The sequence below is a fragment of the Prosopis cineraria genome, unplaced genomic scaffold, assembly GCF_029017545.1.
Source record: "Prosopis cineraria cultivar Desert tree isolate PC_DT_omini unplaced genomic scaffold, ASM2901754v1 PC4, whole genome shotgun sequence".
In the NCBI taxonomy this organism is placed as follows: Eukaryota; Viridiplantae; Streptophyta; class Magnoliopsida; order Fabales; family Fabaceae; genus Prosopis; species Prosopis cineraria.
In genome coordinates, this window is record NW_026555335.1 from 15,088,442 (window position 1) to 15,111,287 (window position 22,846).

Below are 22,846 nucleotides of genomic sequence, written 5' to 3' on the forward strand. Positions count from 1 at the left end.
TGCATTGAATTTAATTTGATGTCTATTATATCCATAAGGAAGCCTATAAGATATGGGAGTCCCTGGTAATAAGATACACTATTGAGGATGCCGGTAAACAAAAGTTCATTGTGGGAAACTTCTATAAATAGGAAATGATCGAGAACAAGGATGTGAAGGAGCAAATCAATGAATATCACAAGTTGCTGGAGGAGCTTCGTGCTGAAAACATCAACCTCCTAGACGAGTTTGTTGCTAGAATCCTGATTGAGAAGCTACCAGAATTGTGGAATGATTACAAATAGTAGCTGAAACACAAACAAAAGCAGTTGTCCTTGACTGATCTGATCACTTACATCATCATTGAAGACAACCGAAAGGCAATACGTGTAGCTCGAACCAGAGAGATGACATCCAAAGCCAATCTGGTGGAGACAAAGCCTCACGACAAGATGTATGAACCTAAAACTAAAGACAAAAAGAATAGAAAATCTAATTACAAACCCAGTGCTTCTAACCCTTCTTTCAAGAAAAAAGGAGATTATTTTGTCTGTAGTAAACCAAGACACTATATAGCACAGTGTAGGAAGAGAGCAAACCATGATAAGCCTCGGATACCAAATGTAAATTTGGTACAATGATATGATAATAGTGATGATGACATTATTGCTGCAACGGTATCACAAGCGCTCTTGATTTCTGATGTGAAGAAATAGGTGGTCGACTCTGGGGCTACCAGGCACATATGTGCTAACCGAGATATGTTCACCTCCTATGATCTTATAAAGGAAGAGGAAGATTGTGTTTACCTTATTAATTCCCAAACTGCCAAAGTTTAAGGAAAAAGGAAAGTGGCCTTAAAGCTCACATCAGGAAAGACTCTGGCTCTGAACTATATTCTGCATGTGCCTGAAGTTAGAGCAAACTTAATTTCAGTTGTTCTGTTAGGGAAAGCTGGGGTTAAAGTGTCATTTGAATCTGACAAGATTGTAATGACAAAAAATAATGTATTTATGGGGAAGGGTATTGTAATCAGGGACTGTTTGTTTTGAATGTTGATGAAATGAATAAGATTGAATCTTCTGAGTATATGCCTGTTTATATGATTAATTCCTTTGATTTGTGGCATGTTAGACTAGATCACGCTAGTAAAGTTATATAAATAGGATGCGATAACTTGGACTACTTTTTGAAATTAAAAACAACAATTTTAGAAAATGTGAAGTGTGTGCAGAAATTAAACAAAGTAAAAAACCTCATTTTTTTAGTAAAAGAAAATCTGAATTACTGTCTTTAATTAATACTAATTTAGATGATTTAAACCAAACCATGACTAGGGGTGGTAAAAAATATTATATCACTTTTATTGATGATTTTTCAAGATATATTAAGGTATACTTGTTAAGAAATAAAGATGAGGCTTTTGAAAATTTTTTTTATATAAAGCAGAGGTTGAGAATCAATTAAACAAAAAGATTAAGAAAGTTAGATCTGATAGAGGTGGAGAATATGTTTTGTTAAATATTTTTGTGAAAAAGAAGGTATTATACATGAGAAAACACCTCCTTATTCTCCCAAATCTAATGGTGTTGAAGAAAGAAAAAAATAGAACATTAAAAGAAATGATGAATGCTTTGCTTATGAGTTCTTTTGCGCCTAATAACTTATAGGGTGAAGCTATTTTTTCTGCATGTTTTTTACAAAATAGGATACCTTATAAGAAAAAAAAGAAAACATCTTATGAGTTATGGAAAGAGTTTACCCCAAATTTAAAATATTTAAAAGTGGGGGGTGTCTTGCAAAAGTTTTATTTCCTGATCCTAAAAAGAGAAAAGTTGGCTCTAAAAATTCTAATTGTATATTTATTGGGTATGCTAAATAAAGTACAGCTTATTGCTTTTTAGTTTTAAAAAGTGATGTTTTAAATCAAAACACAATTGTAGAGACTAAGGATGCTGAATTTTTTAAACATATTTTTTCCTTAAAAATTGAGCATGTTTCTAAACCTGTTGAGAATTCAGAGTCTGAACAAAATTCAAATGAGGATTTAGTTTTAAGAAAAAGTAAAAGACAAAGAAAAGAAATAATTTTGGAGATGATTTTTACACTATTTAGTGCAAGATGAACCGTTATATTTTTATGAAGCTATTTCTTCTACTAATGCCAAATTTTAAAAAGAAGCAATTAAAATTGAAATTGAAATTGATTCTTTAAGAAAAAAATAAAACTTGGGTTTTAGCAGAATGAATTTTTAGAAAAATATTTTTTTAGATAGTTCAATTGATAAATATGAAGCAAGGCTTGTGGCTAAGAATTTTACTCAAAAGAAAAATATTGAGTATTTTGACACATTTTCTCTTGTGACCAGAATTTCTTCTATAAGAGTTCTTATTGCTTTGGTTTCAATTTACAAGATTTTTTTCACCAAATGGATATTAAAACAGCATTTTTAAATAGTGATTTGGAAGAAGAAATTTACATGGTATAGCCTGAGGAATGTGTAATTCCTGGGCAAGAAAATAGAGTTTGTAAACTTGTTAAGTCTTTATATGACTTAAAACAAGCACTTAAGCAATGGCATGAGAAACTTGATCAAGTTTTGAAAAATGGTGAATTTTCTACTGTTGAAGTAGAAAGATGTATTTATACAAAGCTTGTGAATAATGATTATGTGGTTATATGCTTGTATGTGGATGACATGCTAATTTTTAGCTTTAGTATGTATGTTGTTAATGAAACAAAAAATTTTCTTTCTTCAAATTTTGATATGAAAGATATGGGTAAAGTCAAGGTAATCTTGGGTGTAAAAATCATAAGAAATGAAAATGAAATTTTACTTTCTCAAGAACATTATGTTGAGAAAATACTCAGAAAGCTTGGACATCTTGAAGATGCTCCTTTGAGTACTCCTTATGATTCGAGTGTGAAATTAAAAAAACACAAGGGTGATCCAGTTGCTCAATCTGAGTATGCACAGATCATTAAAAGTCTGTTGCATTTGATAAATTTTACTAGGCATGATATAGTTTATGCTGTTGGCAGATTGAGCAGATATACCCACTGTCCAGGCAATAAACACTGGGAGGCTCTGGTAAGAGTCTTGAAATATTTGAGAGGTACCATGAATTATGATATATTTTATAGTAGATTTTCTACTGTATTGGAAGGATACAATGATGCTAACTGAAATTTAGATTCAGAAGAGACAAAATCCACTAGTAGTTATATATTCACTCTTGGTGGTGGTGCAATAAATTTAAAGTTTGTAAAACAGACAATCAACACAAAATCCTCAAGGGATTTTGAATTTATTGCCATGGAGCTGGTTGGAACTGAGGCTGAGTGGTTGAAAAACTTCTTAGCGAGTATTCTAATAAGTGAAAAGCTCACACCATCAGTGTCTTTACATTGTGATAGCCAGTTTGTAATAGCAACGGCTAAAAATAAGACCTTCAATGGCAAAAGTAGACATATTCGACTGAAACATAATATTATAAGGCAGCTGCTCAAAGATAGGGTCATTTTAATTGATTATGTAAGATCAGAGTTAAATCTGGAGGATTCGTTAACTAAGGCCTAGGGAAGAAATTTATTATTTAAACATCAAGGGAAATGGGACTTAAGCCTGTTGAAATTAATGGTGATAGCAACCCAACCTTTATGATTAGAGATCCCATGAAGAAAGTTCAATAGGTAAGAACAAGTCACTTGTTAGTTCTGCTGGCGTTGAATTTTTGTCACTTTTTATGGCTTGAGAAAGTGCTAGAATGCATTAAACGGAGGCTAAGTGAAAGCTCTTAATGTTTTCATAGTTCTTATGAATAGTGTATTCATTACAGATACATTTGATGAAAACACCTATACAAATATGGAGTGGGGCCGCTCCTATGAGATCGTGGCGAGCTCTCTAAAGCATTTGTTAAAACCAAGCGCGTGTATGGTCGATAACATGCAAAACCATCATTAACAATAAAGATTGTGGGGTATAATCTGATTAATAAGACCTCTAGTACACACTTAAGATCTGTTAGTTCAATAACAAAGTTATACCGACTTTCGACAAACACCAAATTCAAAGTGATTATCCTCCATATGAATAACTCAGATGAAAATAAATCCTTTTAACACATGTGGGCGATTGTTGTGTGTGCGTGTGTCAAAAGTGTGTGTGCCAAAAGTCCCACATTACCTAAATGAAGAAGTCTCTTAGTGTATAAATATTAAAGAATAAAGTGGGCTAGTAAAATGGGCTTTGAGAAAAGTAGGCTCGCACGCACAAAATAAGCCAACTCAAGACAATCGCAGTTGAAATAAGCCAATTCGCCCCCTGCGCGTGAGTTCAAGAGGCATTGGGTTCCTTTTACTAGATTATTTTTACAAAATAAATAAATAAATAATTATTTTAGCTTACCCAAAAAACCTCAAATTTTTGCTGTTTAAATTTGAATTTGAAGCCTTGATAGTTTCTGGGTATTAAACCACTTCTCAAAATCAATTGTTAATTAATTTCTTAAATGCCCTTACCTACCAACCACTTTAGATTAATGGTGTTTTATGTGTGTGTAACCGAAACCTTAATTCAGTGATTATGAGCCAACGTTCATGTCTCCATCTTCGACCTATATATACCATAGGTGCGGACAGATCAACTTGCCAGCCCCTTAAGCTTTCGGGGCATTCTTCTCCTCCTCTTTTACGTTCGTTTGAGTTTTTTCTGTTAGTGCTGCTGTTCTATGTCCTTGCGTTATGCAGGAAGTGCTTGTTTAATCCTGAGGAACTGTCGGTCTATCATCCCGATGTGTCAAAATAGTTCTTGTAACACCCTCAAATTTACAAACCAATTTTTCACAAATTATTAATTCAACAAATCATTTTTTTTCATTAAACCTTTATCATACCCTTATCATGGTAAAAAATTTCTACTATGATACATCCAAGACAATATACCACAGGTCTTAAATATCTCAAAAAGCAATTAGAACCATGAGGGACAGACAGAATCCTCATGGCATGATATTCAAATTAGGTCATGAATCAAGAGGGACAAACACAATCCTCTTGGTCATATAAATGCATCTAATAAAAAGGATTAGAGTTTACATGTTGTTAAAATAAGATATGTCCTAGGTTGGCACAAGATACATTGCATAATCCAAAATAAGAGGCAACGTAAAAGATGGTGTCTCATACACCATAGTTACACCTCTGGTGCTTTCTCGGCCGGACTCGCTCCTGTAAAAATATTAACCACGGGAAATGAGACTTAAAAGTCCCAGTAACCAAAAATTAATATGTAATGATGCATGCGGATGTAACTAATCATGTGATTGCTAAGTGGGCACACAAAACATTTAATCGAACAATATTTTCAAACAAACTGAACAAGTATTTAATTTGCATGATTGCACCCTTATATCCTCCTTTCGCCATACTCGGACGCCAAATCACCCGGCCAAAGGTGAGTTGGACCAAGCGATGTACCACTCATTGGGTCCAATGAGGGCTTACCACATGGTAATAATTAACCGAACAGAAATTTCCATTAACACCATACATTAAAATATCCTGACAAGTCATGCATCATTCAAATATTCGAACAGGAAATATATCCGAACAATAATATCTCATCATGATAAATAAAAATAATTTTTTTTAATCCACTTGGCAATAATTTCAAACAAGTATATACAGTATTTATTTTCAATAAGTCATAATTTTTCCAAACAATAAAACAACACATAACCATTTACAAACACACCCATCACAACACATTAATAATGGTTACCTTGTGTCTTGAATAACAAGTTTCCCTTCACAATTTCTTTTTCACCACTATCTTTGTCAATATAATCTACATAATTATTTCACAATACTATATATTAATTTTACATTAAAATAATAAATAACTCTAATTTAAAGAGTTAGAAAGTCTTAGATTTATAATCCACATTAACACTAATTTAAGATTTATGCCTCATTTAACTTTCTAAATTCTTTTCTAAAATTCTCATACCCTAATAAACTATTTTTAAGCCTCAAATCACTTCTAGTATTACAATTTCGTCCTTCTATATTCTAAAAATTCGTCCAAAATAAATTAAAAATTTTAAAATTATCCTGAAGCCTCAAATTACTTTCTATAACCTCAAAAATACCTATTCATACTTAAATAAATATTTAATAATCAGAGGTTCATCCCTACATCTCAGATTTAACATAAATTCAACCATATAGATCTAGAGTTTAACTCAAAAATTCTTAAACATGAGTTTCAATCTCAAAAAAATATTTTATAATATTTATTATATCCTTAAGAGCTTTAACCTATATTTTTAATCCATCATATCATCAGATTAACTATCCTATAGAAATATTCTAATCAGAATATTTACTCTATCCTACAAAATAATCATATCACTAGAAAGCTAATATTATTTAGAAAATAAATTTTAAATTAATTTTGTAATTAAATAAATTTTTAAATGCTAATCTAAACAGGAAAATTAGAACATACCTGAAGAAAAAAAAAATAATCCCCCCTTGCGAGAAAACACCGAGTAACGTGAGAGGAAGAGAGAAAAATAATATAAAAATAGGATTGTGGGTCTCAAAATTATATTAAAAAAAACTATAGGTCTGAATTTAATTATTCAAACCTTTGGGTCATTACTTGCAATTTTCTCTAAATTACATCTTGGGCCCTTAGTTGCAATTTTCACAAATTGCAATTAACTTTCTTTTTGCCTTCCTCTGCACGCTCTTGCTTTCTTTTATACATGAGGAATCCTTTCCTCATCCCACATCTAACCGATGTGGGACTTCTACACCCCCTTTCATTTTTTTTACTTCTTTTCTTTTTTTAAACTCACACACACATAATTTTTTTTAAATCTTAAAATTATATCTTAACAAAATATTTCTTATATAATTTTAAACCTAAGTTTTTAATTCATAATTAAATTTCTAACTATATTATTATTTCTGAATAATCTCAAATAATATAAATTTCTAATATTATTATTTATTTATTTTTTTAAATAAAAACTTAAATTTCACAACAATTTTTTTTATCTAAAAAAAATCAGGATGTTACAATTCTTCCCTTCTTTTAAAAATTTTGTCATCAAAATTTAATGTTGGTAAGCTTAGAAACTATGTACCTAAGCAAATAAATATGGATAATCTCGCCTCATGCTCTCCTCAATCTCCCAAGTAGCATCACCTAGGGCTCCACCCTTCCAAATCACCTTCACAAGTCGGATAGTCTTGTTGCGCATTGTTTTATCCTTAAAGTCCTCAATTCGCTCCGGTTCAGATCTAAAGGTCAAATTCTCCCTCAATTCCACTTCTTCAGGTTCAATAACATGGGAGGGATCCGGGTTGTACTTCTTCAATTGTGATACGTGGAACACATTATGGATACCTGCAATCTGTGGAGGCAATGCAACTCTATATGCAGCAGGTCTAATTCGCTCCAAGATCTCATACGGGCCCATAAATCTAGGTGTCAACTTCTTTGCCTTAACGGATCTACTAATGCCTGTCACCGGAGAAACCTTCAAAAATACATGATCTCCTACTTCAAACTTTAACGACCGTCTTCTCTTATCAGCATAACTCTTCTGTCGGCTCTGAGCTATTAGCAATTTTTGCTTAATCATTGCAATCTTCTGGGTGGTTTGCTCTACAATTTCTGGACCAATGATACTCCTCTCACTTAATTCTGTCCAACACAAAGGCGATCTACACTTCCTTCCATACAAGGCCTCATAAGGCGCCATCCCAATACTAGAATGATAGCTGTTATTATAAGCAAATTCAGCTAATGGCAAATGATTATCCCAACTACCTGGTAGTTCAATGGCACAAGCTCTCAACATGTCCTCCAAAGTCTGGATCGTCCTCTCTGTTTGTCCATCTGTTTGGGGGTGGTATGCGGAGCTAAAACTCAGTCTGATACCCATAGCCTTCTGTAGCGCACCCTAAAAGTTTGAAGTGAACCTTGGGTCACGATCTGACACAATTCTAGAGGGTATACCATGAAGTCTAACTATCTCCTTAATGTATATCTCAGCAAATTTCTCTAATGTAGAGGTAAACTTGATCGCAAAAAGTGAGCCGATTTGGTGAGTCGGTTTACTATCACCCAAATAGCATCCTTACTTGAGGGTGTTCTTGGTAGTCCAGTGATGAAATCCATGGAAATATCATCCTATTTCCACTTTGGAATATCTAACGATTGCAATGTTCCAACTAGCTTTTGATGTTCTATCTTTATCTTTTGACACGTTAAACATCTAGAAACAAATTCGGTTACATCTTTCTTCATTCCTGGCCACCACCAACCTCGCTTCAAATCATGGTACATTTTAGTTATACCGGGATGAATTGTATATTTGCTCCTATGAGCCTCTTCTAAAGAATATTCCTCAATCTTGGATCATTAGGTACACAAACTCTATCTTTATATCTCATCACTGTGTCATCAGAGATGGTAAAATTTGGGGCCTTACCAGCCACTATCTCCTTCCTTATATTCCTCAAGTAGTCATTACTCTGCTGTGAGACTCTAAGATCTTCCCAAAATTTGCTCTCAAAGTCTGCTACTTGGAGTGCGGCCATTTGATATTCAATCACATCTACTGGAACATCATGAAAACTGTTCCACAAATGATATTCATGAACCATCAAATGTGCAGCATGAATAGTCTTCCTACTTAAGGCATCAGCTACCACGTTAGCCTTAACCGGATGGTAATGTAATTCAAAGTCATAATCCTTCAAAAATTCCATCTATCGTCACTGCCTCATATTAAGCTCTTTTTGATCAAATAAATACTTCAGGCTTTTATGGTCATTGAATATTTGAAACTTAGATCCATACAAGTAGTGTCTCCATATCTTTAGAGCAAACACAACTGCAGCCAACTCTAAATCATGTGTAGGGTAATTTTTCTCGTGTGGTCTCAACTGTCTGGAGGAATAGGCAACCACTCAGTCATTTTGCATCAAAACACATCCTAAACCCTTTAAATAAGCATCAGTATACAGAGTGTACGGCACCACAGGGTCAGGAATAGTCAACACTGGAGTAGTGATTAACCTCTTTTTCAATTCTTGGAAAGCAGCTTCACATTTGTCAGTCCAAATAAACGAGGCATCCTTCTTAGTCAGCTTAGTTAAGGGCATCGTAATTTGCAAAAATCTCTTAATAAAGCGATGATAGTAACCTGCTAAATCTAGAAAGCTTCGTATCTCTGTAACAGATTTTGGCTGTTCCCACTTCATCACTACATCAATCTTGCTAGGATCCACCGCAACTCCATCTTTAGATACAACATGGCCCAAAAACTTTACTTCTTGGAGCCAAAATTCACACTTGCTTAATTTGGCATAAAGCTTATGTTCCCTCAAAACTTGCAAGACGATTCTTAAATGCTCACCATGAGCCTCCTCATCCTTTGAATAAATAAGAATATCATCAATAAACACTACTACAAACTTATCTAAATAGGGTCGAAAGATCCTATTCATGTAATCCATGAATACCGCAGGAGCATTCGTAAGTCCAAACGGCATCACCATGAATTGATAATGCCCATATCTCATCCGAAATGCTGTCTTAGGTATATCCTTCGCTCTTACTCTCAATTGGTGGTACCCTGACCTTAAGTCAATCTTTGAGAAAACTGCGAATCCCACAAGCTGATCCAGCAAATCATCGATTCTCAGACGTGGATATTTGTTCTTGATGGTTACTTTGTTCAATTGTCTATAATCAATGCACAATCGGAGGCTTCCGTTCTTCTTCTTTACAAAAAGGACTGGAGATCCCCAAGGTGAAACACTCGGTCTGATGAAACCTTTCTCAAGTAGCTCTTCAATTTGCTTTTTCAGTTCTGCTAACTCTGAAGGGGACATCCGATAAGGAGCCTTAAAAATTGGCCCTGTACCGGGTACCAATTCAATTGAGAACTCTACCTTGCGCTTTGGAGGTAAACCGGAGACTTCGTCTGGAAATACATCCGCAAATTCTTTGACAATTGGGATATTCTTCACGCCTTCATCAATCTCAGCTTGGATAGAGAAGAAAACCATGTAGGCCTGGCAACCCTTCTTCATATATCTATCAACTTGCACCGCCGACAAGAAAATATGATCTTGGGTCTCGACTGGAGTCACCGACAAAGAAGATAAAGACACACTCCTCTCTCTACAATCTAGGATAGCACCATTTACAGTCATCCAATTCATTCCCACAATTACATCCATACCTCTCAGTGGTAGGATAATTAAGTCCATAGTTGTTTTCCTATTTTTAAACTCAACCACTAGGTTAAGGCATGCCTTAGCGGTCCTCACAGATTCTCCCGCAGGAGTAGACACATTCATTTCAAAAGGTAAAATACACACAGGCAAATCAAGATTCTTTACACAAGTTTCAGAAATAAAAGAGTGTGTAGCACTTGAATCAAACAGTGCAATAATATCATGATGAAGGATTTTGATGTTACCTCTAATGGCATCTAGGGAGTTCATTGTGTCTTGAGTAAGGGCAAACACATGACTAGAGACAGTAGGATGCTGGGAAGGGTTCTTCATGTTTGAGCTCTAGTTGTCCCCACAAAACTTTGCAATGTGACCGGGTTTGCCATAAATGTAACAGACCCAGCACTGTCCGAAGTAACGGGGCCCGCATTTAGTACACTGCTGAGAGCTCGCTGTACTTGGGGCAGGGGTAGATACTGTTGGGCTCCTTTGTGACTCATGATAACTACTATGATAGCTCCTCTGTCCTTGGCCCCTTTGAAATGGACCCTTCTGCCTTCTTTGGTTCCATAAGCTACTCGAACCCTAATGGTTTTTCTTCATAATGCCTCCGGTGGGTCGAGGGTAGGTTAGGAGTCTATTATATGAATAACCCCTCCGGTGTGCATATTTTATCATAATCTCGGATATCTAGATGAGCCAATTGCTCCCTCAATTCTGGTCTAGCCTTCTCCAGTAAGTGCTTGGCCTTCCATTCAGAATCATCCCTATACTGCAGGTACGTGGAGTAACTCCTGAAACTTAGTAATGAATGTGTCCTCATTGAGGTTCCCTTGCTTAAAGGCATGGAACTCACCTTCCTTTTCAAACCTTAACTCTGATGGAAAGTAATATCTGAACAATTTTTCCTTGAATTCCTCCCATGTGAGTGTACAATCATCCCTGAGTCCTGCTGTCTCCCACCAATCTCTTGCTCCCTTTACTAGGAGCACTAATGCTACTTGCACTTTTTGATTATTGGTGCACGTGACTACTCGAAAGATGGACTCGAGTCTCTTCACCCATTCCTCTACCATAGATGGTTTAAGGTTACCATTAAATGTAGGGGGTTAAACTTCCTAACAGTTTCCTACACATCAGTAATGGTCGGTGGGGCTCTCTGTTTCTTCTGCTTAATTTCCTCCCTTCTAGACTCATGATCTCTCGGAGTGGCAGGATGTGAGGAACTGCCTTCCCCCACATGACTCTCAACATGAGCCCTATCTCTATTTTCAGTTACCTTTTGCCTCTTTAGCTTCGTCAAATCTTGTTCGTATCCTTGAACCTTGTCTGTTAATGTTTTTACAAGCATTCTCAATTCCGCTAAGTCATGCTTCTCATTTGGCAGTGGCAGTGGTAGGTGCTCATGTTGGAATCCTGAGTTACCACGAGTAACAGGCATTTTCTCTCCCCTCCTAAAGGATACAAGATATAAATAATAAAATTAGCCTAACTATATAATGGTCATACAATGAGAAGCACCATAACAATATATATTGCCAACCGACTATATGCAATACACCACATATAATAAATATATATTAAATTCACACAAGTAATAGTTTCAAACAAAAGTTTAAATAAGTATCATTAAAATAGAAGCTCAAAACATGATGCTCTGATACCAATATGTAACACCCTCAAATTTACAAATCGATTTTTCACAAATTATTAATTCAACAAATCATTTTTTTTCATTAAACCTTTATCATACCCTTATCATGGTAGAAAAATTTCTACCATGATACATCCAAGACAATATACCACAGGTCTTAAAATATCTCAAAAAGCAATTAGAACCATGAGGGACAGACAGAATCCTCATGGCATGATATTCAAATTAGGTCATGAATCAAGAGGGACAAACACAATCCTTTTGATCATATAAATGCATCTAATAAAAAGGATTAGAGTTTATATGTTGTCAAAAGAAGATATGTCCTAGGTTGGCACAAGATACATTGCATAATCCAAAATAAGAGGCAACGTAAAAGAGGGTGTCTCATACACCATAGTTACACCTCTGGTACTTTCTCAGCCGGACTCGCTCCTGTAAAAATATTAACCACGGGGAATGAGACTTAAAAGTCCCAGTAACTAAAAACTAATATGTAATGATGCATGCGGATGTAACTAATCATGCGATTGCTAAGTGGGCACACAAAAACATTTAATCGAACAATATTTTCAAACAAAATGAATAAGTATTTAATTTGCATGACTGCACCTTATATCCTCCTTTCGCCATGCTCGGACGCCAAATCACCCGGCCAAAGGTGAGTTGGACCAAGCGACACGCCACTCATTAGGTCCAATGAGAGCTTACCACGTGGTAATAATTAACCGAACAGAAATTCCCATTAACACCATACATTAAAATACCCTGACAAATCATGCATCATTCAAATATCCGAACAGGAATATATCCGAACAATAATATCTCATCATGATAAATAAAAATAAATTTTTTTAACCCACTTGGCAATAATTTCAAACAAGTATATACAGTATTTATTTTCAATAATTCATAATTTTTTCAAACAATAAAAACAACACATAACCATTCACAAACACACCCATCACAACACATTAATAATGGTTACCTTGTGTCTTGAATAACAAGTTTTCCTTCACAATTCCTTTTTCACCACTATCTTTATTAATATAATCTACATAATTATTTCACAATACTATATATTAATTTTACATTAAAATTAATAAATAACTCTAATTTAAAGAGTTAGAAAGTCTTAAATTTATAATCCATATTAAAACTAATTTAAGATTTATGCCTCATTTAACTTTCTAAATTCTTTTCTAAAATTCTCGTACCCTAATAAACTATTTTTAAGCCTCAAATCACTTCTAGTATCACAATTTCGTCCTTCTATATTCTAAAAATTCGTCCAAAAATAAATTAAATAATCCCCCTTGCGAGAAAACGCCGAGCAACGTGAGAGGAAGAGAGAAAAATAATATAAAAATAGGATTGTGGGTCCGAAAATTATATTAAAAAAAATTATAGATTTGAATTTAATTATTCAAACCTTTGGGTCATTACTTGCAATTTTCTCTAAATTGCATATTGGGCCCTTAGTTGCAATTTTTACAAATTGCATTAACTTTCTTTTTGCCTTCCTCCATGCTCTCGCTTTCTTTTATACATGAGGAATTCTTTCCTCATCCCACATCTAACCGATGTGACTTCTACACCCTCCTTTCATTTTTTTTTTTACTTTCTTTTCTTTTTTTTAACTCACACACACATAATTTTTTTTAAATGTTAAAATTATATCTTAACAAAATATTTTTTATATAATTTTAAACCTAAATTTTTAATTCATAATTAAATTTCTAACCATATTATTATTTTTGAATAATCTCAAATAATATAAATTTCTAATATTATTATTTATTTATTTTTTTAAATAAAAATTTAAATTTCACAACAATTTTTTTTATCTAAAAAAAAATCAGGATGTTACAGTTCTTAAGGACAGTATCCTTCTAAACACGACTCAAGCAGCTCGTGATTTACGTCCATACCGCCAACAACAATTAGCATAGCTCGGTTAATTTGTTCCAAAATGAAAAGGATAAAGTGGAAATAACATAATACAACCCAGATAAAAGACCCATACAGACCTAAATTAGGAAATGCAGCAAAGGAAGGGAAAGAAGAAAGAAGGAAGAGACAGCCAATTACTCAAGCAAAAATTGAACAGAAGTACTTAGGCAAGACAAGTTGCAAAACAATCTCACTTAGCGACCATTCTAGTAATGAAATCCTCGCAATGGATCTAACAATCAGAACCCACGTTGAATTCCCTGATTCACTCATCAAACTTAGCAGGCTCTAGCTTCTCGCCAATGCTGGTGAGGATATGTTGAAGCTTGGAGACGGAGCCAGTGGGGTACTTTTCAAGAACTTTGAAACAGAAAAAAATTATACAATAAATTTAGACAATCTAGATCAACTCAGTGGCATAGGATTTAGTAGGGGAGGGAACAAAAGTCACAAATCATAAAGAAATGTCATTTATTTTTGCGATATGAAAAACATAGATTATTGTCGATGAGAACTAATCTTACAGACACAAATTCCTTGTTCACAATTATATATAACAATTCGAAACTGTCGATTCACTTCACATCAAACTGACACCATAGCCATAATGAAACAATGGGTCATCAAAAGTCAGAAAAAGACTCACGATTGCAGACAAACAGAAATAGTTAGAAGAAAGCCATACTGCAGATAAAAGATTGAGTAGAAAAAGCTGGCCAACGACCAGAACAAGTCCCTCCTTTTAGTGGGCTGGCCGAGGATAATGTTCACATTCATGATGTAAAGTAGGCAAAGGCAGCAAGACGCAAGGTCCAAGGTTCACACTTTCTTCAAAATACGATGATGAGAGTCAAGATTTGACAGGCACCAAGCTTGACTGAGGCACTCAGCGACCCAAGAAGGCGAAAACGCCAACGGCCGAAAGCGATCGCCACTTTGAGTTTTAACTAGCAATTGACCACCGCCACTAGGCGACAAATGTGAGCGGAGCAACGGCCTGAGGGGCAGAGATGGAAGACGATTGGAGGCTGGAGAAGCGGTGTGAAGTTGCGTGTTGGGTGAGGTCGATTGGAGTTGGGGGCGCCGAGAAAAAGGGGTAATTTCATTAACCGACTTGGCGGCTTAATTTCAACGCATTTTAATTTAACCACTTGAACTGACGCGTGCCCAGGGGACTGGAGGTGATACTGATAGTGACAGTGGCATAAAATGAAGGAAAAATTATGCAAAGGTGCCATGAAGTGAATTTAATTTTAAATAAGTTATATAAAATTTAAAATCGAATCTCCTAACACTTAACTGTAATTTAAAATTATGATATAAAGATAATATTGTTTCTGTTAAAAATATTAAATTTATGTTATAAAATATTAAAAAAATAGTTATAAATTACTGTAAATAATTAATGATAATATTCATTAGTAATGCATTATCGGTTTAACTATTTCATATGTGGAGTTATAATTGTAAAATGTTAAAGTGATAGTTGTAAATTACTAATGAAATAGTTATATGTAATTTGTATTAAACTTATAATACATGATTAATTTAATTATTGAATATGTAAGTTATAATTGTAAAAAATTAAAATAATAATTATAAATTACTGATAAAATAATTATAAATTATTTAATTGATGTAATAGATTTTAATAGAGGCATTACTATCTTTGCACTCTAATTTTAACTTACATTGTAGTCTCATGAAATTTGACTTAATTTTTAAATTTTGCGAGAATTGTACGTATCTTTTTCTAAAATGAATGCATTTGATGTCGACATTTCTAAAAGAAAATTTGAGGAAAAATGGTTTTTAGCCCATTAAAATTCATGCTGTTTTTTCATTGATATTTCATTTTTATTTCTATTCCTATACAAAATTGTCAATTTTATCAAATCGTTGTTCATTAATGTATGCATTGATTTATTATATATTATTTATCTTTTATCTGATATTTAATTGATCTTTATATTATATTTTGTTAGACAAATATTTTATTACTTTCTTCCTAAATTATAATGCATTTTTAAAAGAGATTAAATGTCCCAAAATATAAAACACTTTGAAAAAATAAGATTTTATTAATAATTTTTTAATATTACCCTAAAAAATATTATCCCTTTTTTAATTTTTTTATAAATAAGTATTAAATGCAGGGTGTTTTTGACAGTTTATATTTTTATCTTAAAAAATAAGATAGTAAAGTATATTTAATAAATTTTATTGGCATGTATAATTTTGTTTAAAAGTATTTTATTATTTAAGATGGAAGGATTATACACCCTTTATTGAAAAATGTAATTCATTTTTAACTGAATCTTATCCTCCCAATAAAGTAATTACTTATCTTTAAAACTAATCCTATCTTTTTCATATTTACCCTTATTTAATAAGGTATTTCACCCTAAAATAAATATAAAGTGATTTATTTAATGTGAATACTTTTAGAAAAATATAATGATTATATTTAGAAGAAATCCTAAAGTTTTTTTTTATATTTTTAAATAGAGGGAGTAATATCTATCACACATATTTATACTTTCAACTTTTAAGCTCATAACTGGGAATTGAATTGGAATCCAAATTAGGGCTCGGCCATAGAGGAGAGGAGGAAGTTAAGAGAGTGGCAATGGATCACGTGTTATTGAAAGAGCTTCTCACTCCATTTATCTTCCAACTCCGACATTCAGTCTTAAGGAGTCGGATTCTTTCCTTTAAGAGAAGCCTCCTCTACCTTTCCTTTGAGGTAGAGAAAAATATAGACGATTCAGATTTAATTATTTTATTTTTTATTTATATTTTACAATAAAAAATATATAAAAATTTAATAAATATACTTATTAATCTGATAGTCTAAATTTAATATAGATAATTTAAATTTAATATAAGAAAATTAAATTAACTTTTCAGATATATTTTGAATAGTGTAAATATGTTCTGAATAGAACAGTAAATTTATTAAAAAATTTAATATTAATTTTAGACCATCTATATTAAATCTGAACTATCATATTGATAAGTATATTTGTTAAATTTTTTTATAATTTTTATATATTTTTTATTTTAAAAATATAAATATAAATATAAATATAAATATAAATATAAATATAAAAATATTAAATTTGAACTGTCCATATTAAATCTGGATGATTTAAAATAAACATCTATCTCAAAGAAAAAATAGAGGAGGCTTCGCTTGAAAGGTGGAGGACCAGTTCCAGTCCTAGTGAACACGTTCCTTTCATTCGGGAGGGTGCAAACAAATAATTACGTGATAGACGTAATTGGATGCATGCTCGCGTATGATCCTTTTCTTATTGTGGCTTTGCTGCCTTTATACAAACGAGATTTTTACTATATACAGAGTATATATATTTTTTTATTAAGATTTATTTAGTAAAATTAAGATTTAAGAAATATCTTGTAATTAAAATTTGGTATAAAAAAATAAGTCCCATTTTCATTTTAACAACAATTAATTTTCTCTATTAACAACTTCAAAAAATTAATTTGCTGGTATAGAGATGAATAAATGTTGTGATTTGGTGAATAAGTTCCCATTCAAAAAAAAAAGTCCTATTTTTATTTTAACAATAATAAACTCCTTCATTAATAACTTCAAATTATTAACTTCAAGGTTGAGAGGAAGTGCGTGTTTTATTCTAGTGGACAAATCTCTATTCAAAAAAAAAAATTTCATTTTCATTTTAATAACAATAAATTCTCCTATCACAATAAACATATATAAGGGATAGTTTTATCTTTTCAAAACAAATTTTAATTATATTTAAGTCTTTTGATCTTGCAAAGTAATATTAAAATTGTCTGGTCCTAAAGAATAATTAATTTTGTCAACTGGTCCTTGATTGTGATTTTTCCTTCTTTAATTTTAGAGCCACCATAGTCTACAAAGGAAGGTGAGAGGTGAATTGCTCTCACGCAACCTCGATGCTTTGCCATTGGCATGATCTCATACACATAGCACACAATCCTTTTCTTGTTGCAGCAGTGCTTTGAGGATGAATTGAACCCCAAGTTAGAAAAACAAAACCTGCCCGCCCGAGTTGGAATCCTAAAACAAAACTGAAGTGGTATTGTGAATTTGAATGAATTTTATTATGAGCTGCATTATATATGACTTACAAATTGTACAATTTTCTTCAATTTGTATGAATATATTAATATTGATCATTATAAAGGCCTTCTCTTCTTTTTCGAGAGGCTTGTGTATTTTTAACAAAATAAAAAAGGCGGTAATTTTAACCACACTTAACTTGGTTTTTGTTCATAAGTTTGTGGGGCGGAGATTGGAAAGGGAGAGGGAAGTACAAGAGGGTACGGAATGCATGGATTTGGTAGCTGAAGACCTTAAAAAAACTCTTTCTGTAGAATCCCAAATGTAAATATCAAATTCTTGTGTTTAACAACTTCACAAATCTAATAATTAAATTAATCATGTATTAAAAGTTTAATAAATTATTAATAAAATAGTTAAAATTATTTGATTGATGTAATGTATTTTTAATAGAGGCATTATTATTTTTGCATCCTAATTTTAAATTACACTAAAATCTCAAGAATCTGGCTTAGTTTCTACATTTGACGAGGATTTATATGTAATTTTCTCTAAAATGAATGCATTTGATGTCAGCATTTCTAAAAAAATTTGAGGAAAAATGGTTTTTAGTCCATTATTTTATCCCATTAAAATTCATTATATTCTGTTTTTATTGATATTTTCATTTTTATTTCTATTCCCATACAAAATTATCAAATTTATCAATCTTTGTTCATTAATGTTTATATATTATTTATCTTTTTATCTGATATTTCACTGATCTTTATATAAAAATTATATACTATTTTCTGTCAGGCAAAAATTATAGTACTTTCTCCCCAAATTACAGAACAGATGAGATTTTAGTCTCAAAATATAAAATATTTTGACAAAAATAAGATTTTATTAATAAAATATTTTTTAATATTACCCTTCTCATATATTCTCTCTTTTTAATGTTGTTTTATAAATAAAGTATTAAATGGAGGGTATTTTTAAAAAATTTATATTTTTGTCTTAAAAAAATAAAATTAGAAAGCGGTATATTTAATAAACTTTATTAATACATGCATTTTTTTTGAAAATATTTTATTGTTTGGGACAGAAGGAATATAATATTTATCGCACATAATTATACTTTCAACTTTTAAGCTCATAACTAGGAATTGAATTTAAATCCAAATTACTATTAGGGCTCAGCCATGGAGGAGAGCAGGAAGATAAGAGAGTGGCCATGGTCACGTTGTATTTGAAAGAGCTTCCTACTCTATTCATCTTCCAACTCAGACACCCAATCTCAGTGAACATGTTCTTTTCATTCCGGAGGGTGCGGCCAAGTGATTACGGGATAGACGCAATCGGATGCATGCTCGCGTATGATTTGTATTATTAAGATTTAACAAATATCTTGCAATTAAAATTCATTGCTATGTAGGATCAAATAATTATTGTATTACTCTACAAGAATAAAGGACCTAAATGTACTTAAAACTTGTTGTGAAAAAATAAATCTCATTTTCATTTTAATAACAATTAATTTTCTTATTAATAACTCCAAAAAGTTAACTTGGTAATAAAGGGAAACAAGTGTTATGATTTGGTGTGTAAGTCCCCTTTTAAGGGAAAAAGGTCTCATTTTTATTTTAATAATCATTAATTATTTTATTAACAATTCAAAAATGTTAACTTAGTGGCTAAGAGAAAGCGTTGTATTCTAGTAAACAAGTCTCCATTTGAGAAAAATAAGTTTTATTGTCATTTTAACAATAGTAAATTATCCCATCACTAAATATATATATATATATATATACATAAGAGCCAGTTTTGTCTTTTTAAAATGAATTTTAATTATATTTAGATCCTTTAAACTAATTTGATCTCATAAAACAATTAATTTTGTCCATTGGCCCTTGACTGTGATTTGCCCTTTAATTTGTTGAGAGCTACCATAGTCTGCCAAGGAAGGTGAGAGATGCATGTCTCTCACGCGGCCTTGATGCTTTGCCATTGGCATGATCTGATACACATAGCATGCAATCCTTTTCTTGTCGTAGCAGTGGCTTGGGGATGAGTTGAACACTACGTTAGAAAAACAAAACCTGCCCGCCCGAGTAGGAATCCTAGAGCGCCTATATATATTAATCCAAATGGATCCTTCTGACAACCACGATCACATCACGACGTCATGTCCAAGCACATGGCTTCTTGTACCGAGCTCATTCCATTGCCAGACCGACCCATGAAAGGTGTAGCCACCGCTCAAGAACTTTTCTAATTCATGCCTTTCACTTTCTCTTTGTTCGTCCCCTTCGCACTTTTCTCGGTCTGGCTTGAATATTCAAATGAACTGATTAGTGTTTTGTTTTTCCCTTTTTGGTGATATTATACTTTAGGAAGAAAAGCTCCGCCTAGTCACTGCTTAATCAAAATTGAGTCCTTCTCGTTGCTTTCAAAGGCTTCAGTAGAAAAATACACGTCGGAAGCGTTCGAAGCAGGGGGCTACCAATGGCGTGTTCTTGCGCTCGATCTTTTGCATTAAAATTATTTGATTTTGTGTTGACGTGTTTTTTATGCAGAAAAAAATGATGACATGCCATTATTGTAGGACTCTATCCATATGCCCGACTGGCAGCGACCAAAAAAGCGGGCATTTTGATATATCTCAGTATAAATATGATAAAGCCGAAGATTGTTGGCCAAGAAAAAATGATGATCCTATAATTCGTTGCTACCCAGCCGATTGGTCAAGCTCAAAAGCACCAGGAGCAAGGGAAAATGCACATATCTCAGTATATCTGAATTTGATAATTTCAAGCTCAAACACATTTCCTGTTGGTTTGAAGGTCGATGCCATTGTGAATTTGTTTGTATACAATTTCTTCATGACGAATATTGTTCTTATCAAGGTATTTTGAAAGCTCGAACATGCCATTTAGTCATATGTTTTATTGCATTTTTATATCCGAGTCTAAAGTTGGGAATATGGGTCAACGGAGATCATATGAGTTGGCTCATATGGCTCAGTATATTTTCGGCTCTATTGCCAACTTAATCAATTAAATGTGCAGACACAAGCGTGAGGCATTTTCACAAGCTGCAAACTGAGTGGGGTATCCCAAAATTTATGGACCTTCACTCGTTCGGTGATCCTTCAAATGGATATCTGATTGAGGACACTTGCATTTTTGGAGCTGAAATCTTGGTCATCAAGCCTCCTTCCAGAGCAGAATTCTTAACAATGATAGATGAACCCGTTCCTCTTTCCTATAGGTGGAAATTTAACAATTTTTCAAGAGCTACTCTGGAAAAGTACGAGTCCGAGTTCCTTGCTGGAGACTACAAATGGTATGTATGATTATGTGAACAATGCTTCGTAACTTTTAAGCCATCTAAGGTAGATAATTCAAGCGACTTGGGTTTATTTAGATTGAGCTCCATTCAAATTGGGTTTAAAGTATTCTATAATATAAAAAAACCCATATAATTAAGCTCGGCCCTAATCCCTCATGCTTTTGGACTGACCCAAATATACAAATTATTATATATTATTTTTTATTTTTATCTAATTTTTATTTTGAAAAATTAATATCTTCAATTTTTATATTATTTTATTAATAATTAAAAAAAATTCAGATATTCGAGTTAAGCCATTTGAGTTCGACTTGGCCTGAATTTATTTGGTAGCCCAAATAAAATTGGAGGAAAGAAAATTTTTTAAACTCTTAAGCCTAACCCAAAGATATTTGGATTTATTTGAATTGGCTAGTTGAGTTTAACTCAAAATACTGCCTCTAACCATCACTTACTAATGTTATTTTTTATGCATGTTTTGGATTTTTTTTTGGTGGTGTTGTTGCAGGAAGCTTGTTTTCTACCCCAATGGACAAGATGAGGGCAAGGGCAATAGTATCTCACTGTTTCTGCATGTAGACACCTCATCAGTTCCACCTAACACTAAATTATATGTGCACTACATTTTGCGTATCAAGGACCAAATCAAGGGGCAAGATGTTGAAACTAAATGTGAGATTTATTAAATTGGAAATTTAAATTGAGTCACAGAGTGTGAGTTTTAAATTCTCAAGATATGCTTACTTGTTTCCCTATCGTTTAGTGTGCAAGCGGTACTTCTCCAGCTCGAATCCCTCATGGGGATCAAGAACGCTTGTGCCACTGGCCAAGCTAAAGGATCCAACAAAGGGCTTTCTAGAAGGAAATAGTTGTATCTTCAAAACGGAGTTTAAAGTTTTGGGCTTAGTTAATTCCCTCTAGTGATGAAGCCACAGTTTGTATAATATCAAAGAATTATGGTAACAGTGTGAAATAATTGCATCTTGATGTTCAATCCATTAAATATAATCCCTGGTGGAATATGACCTTTTCATTGAGTGCATTATCATTGAGTTACATGCATGATTTATTTTTTACTGACTTGAGAGTTTAACTTTGAATGATAATCAAGTTTAAGCAAAACAGTATTTATGTATTAAATATAAAATAGTGTCAATGTTAAAATTTAAGGAAAATGACGAGAAAGTTTCATTAAAATATGCACCATGAAACATGATAATTATTCTCAAACCCTCTTAAGACCTTTCTGACATTATTTTTTTTTGTGAAATACTTATAATGTTTTTAAATGTTATAAATATTAGTGATTACTTTAATTTAAATCATAACTTTTTTTTGAGAAATTATTAAAATGAGATAGTTTAGTTACACAAAATTTTTAATCACTAAAATCCTAACGTTATAAATACTAGTAACTACTTTGGTTTAAATAATGATTACTTTTTTTTTAACAAGTACTAAAACATGATAGCAAATTCCATTCTACAAATTTTAATCAAGAATCCATTTTTATCATTTTCTCTAAAATTTAATGCTTTGCAAATATTAATAAATCACTTTTAGTTCTTTTTTTTATAACAAAA

General features: G+C 32.6%; 1 protein-coding gene across 1 annotated transcript; it reads left to right on the forward strand.

Moving 5' to 3' along the window:
- Positions 1–20,684: 20,684 nt before the first annotated feature.
- On the forward strand, positions 20,685–22,300 carry LOC129308269 (MATH domain and coiled-coil domain-containing protein At3g58210-like). Its single transcript, XM_054949333.1, has 4 exons — positions 20,685–20,818; positions 20,981–21,257; positions 21,772–21,935; positions 22,027–22,300. Exons 2-4 carry the CDS (start codon positions 21,037–21,039, stop codon positions 22,182–22,184), a joined length of 543 nt encoding a protein of 180 aa, XP_054805308.1. The 5' UTR covers positions 20,685–20,818; positions 20,981–21,036; the 3' UTR covers positions 22,185–22,300.
- Positions 22,301–22,846: the final 546 nt, after the last annotated feature.

Excerpts from the sequence above, each read along its gene's own strand:
- LOC129308269 (XM_054949333.1), top strand. The coding sequence starts at position 21,037 with ATGGACCTTCACTCGTTCGGTGATCCTTCAAATGGATATCTGATTGAG. Across the intron at positions 21,258-21,771 it reads CTTGCTGGAGACTACAAATG|GAAGCTTGTTTTCTACCCCA; the intron begins GTATGTATGATT and ends GTGTTGTTGCAG. Across the intron at positions 21,936-22,026 it reads GCAAGATGTTGAAACTAAAT|TGTGCAAGCGGTACTTCTCC; the intron begins GTGAGATTTATT and ends CCTATCGTTTAG.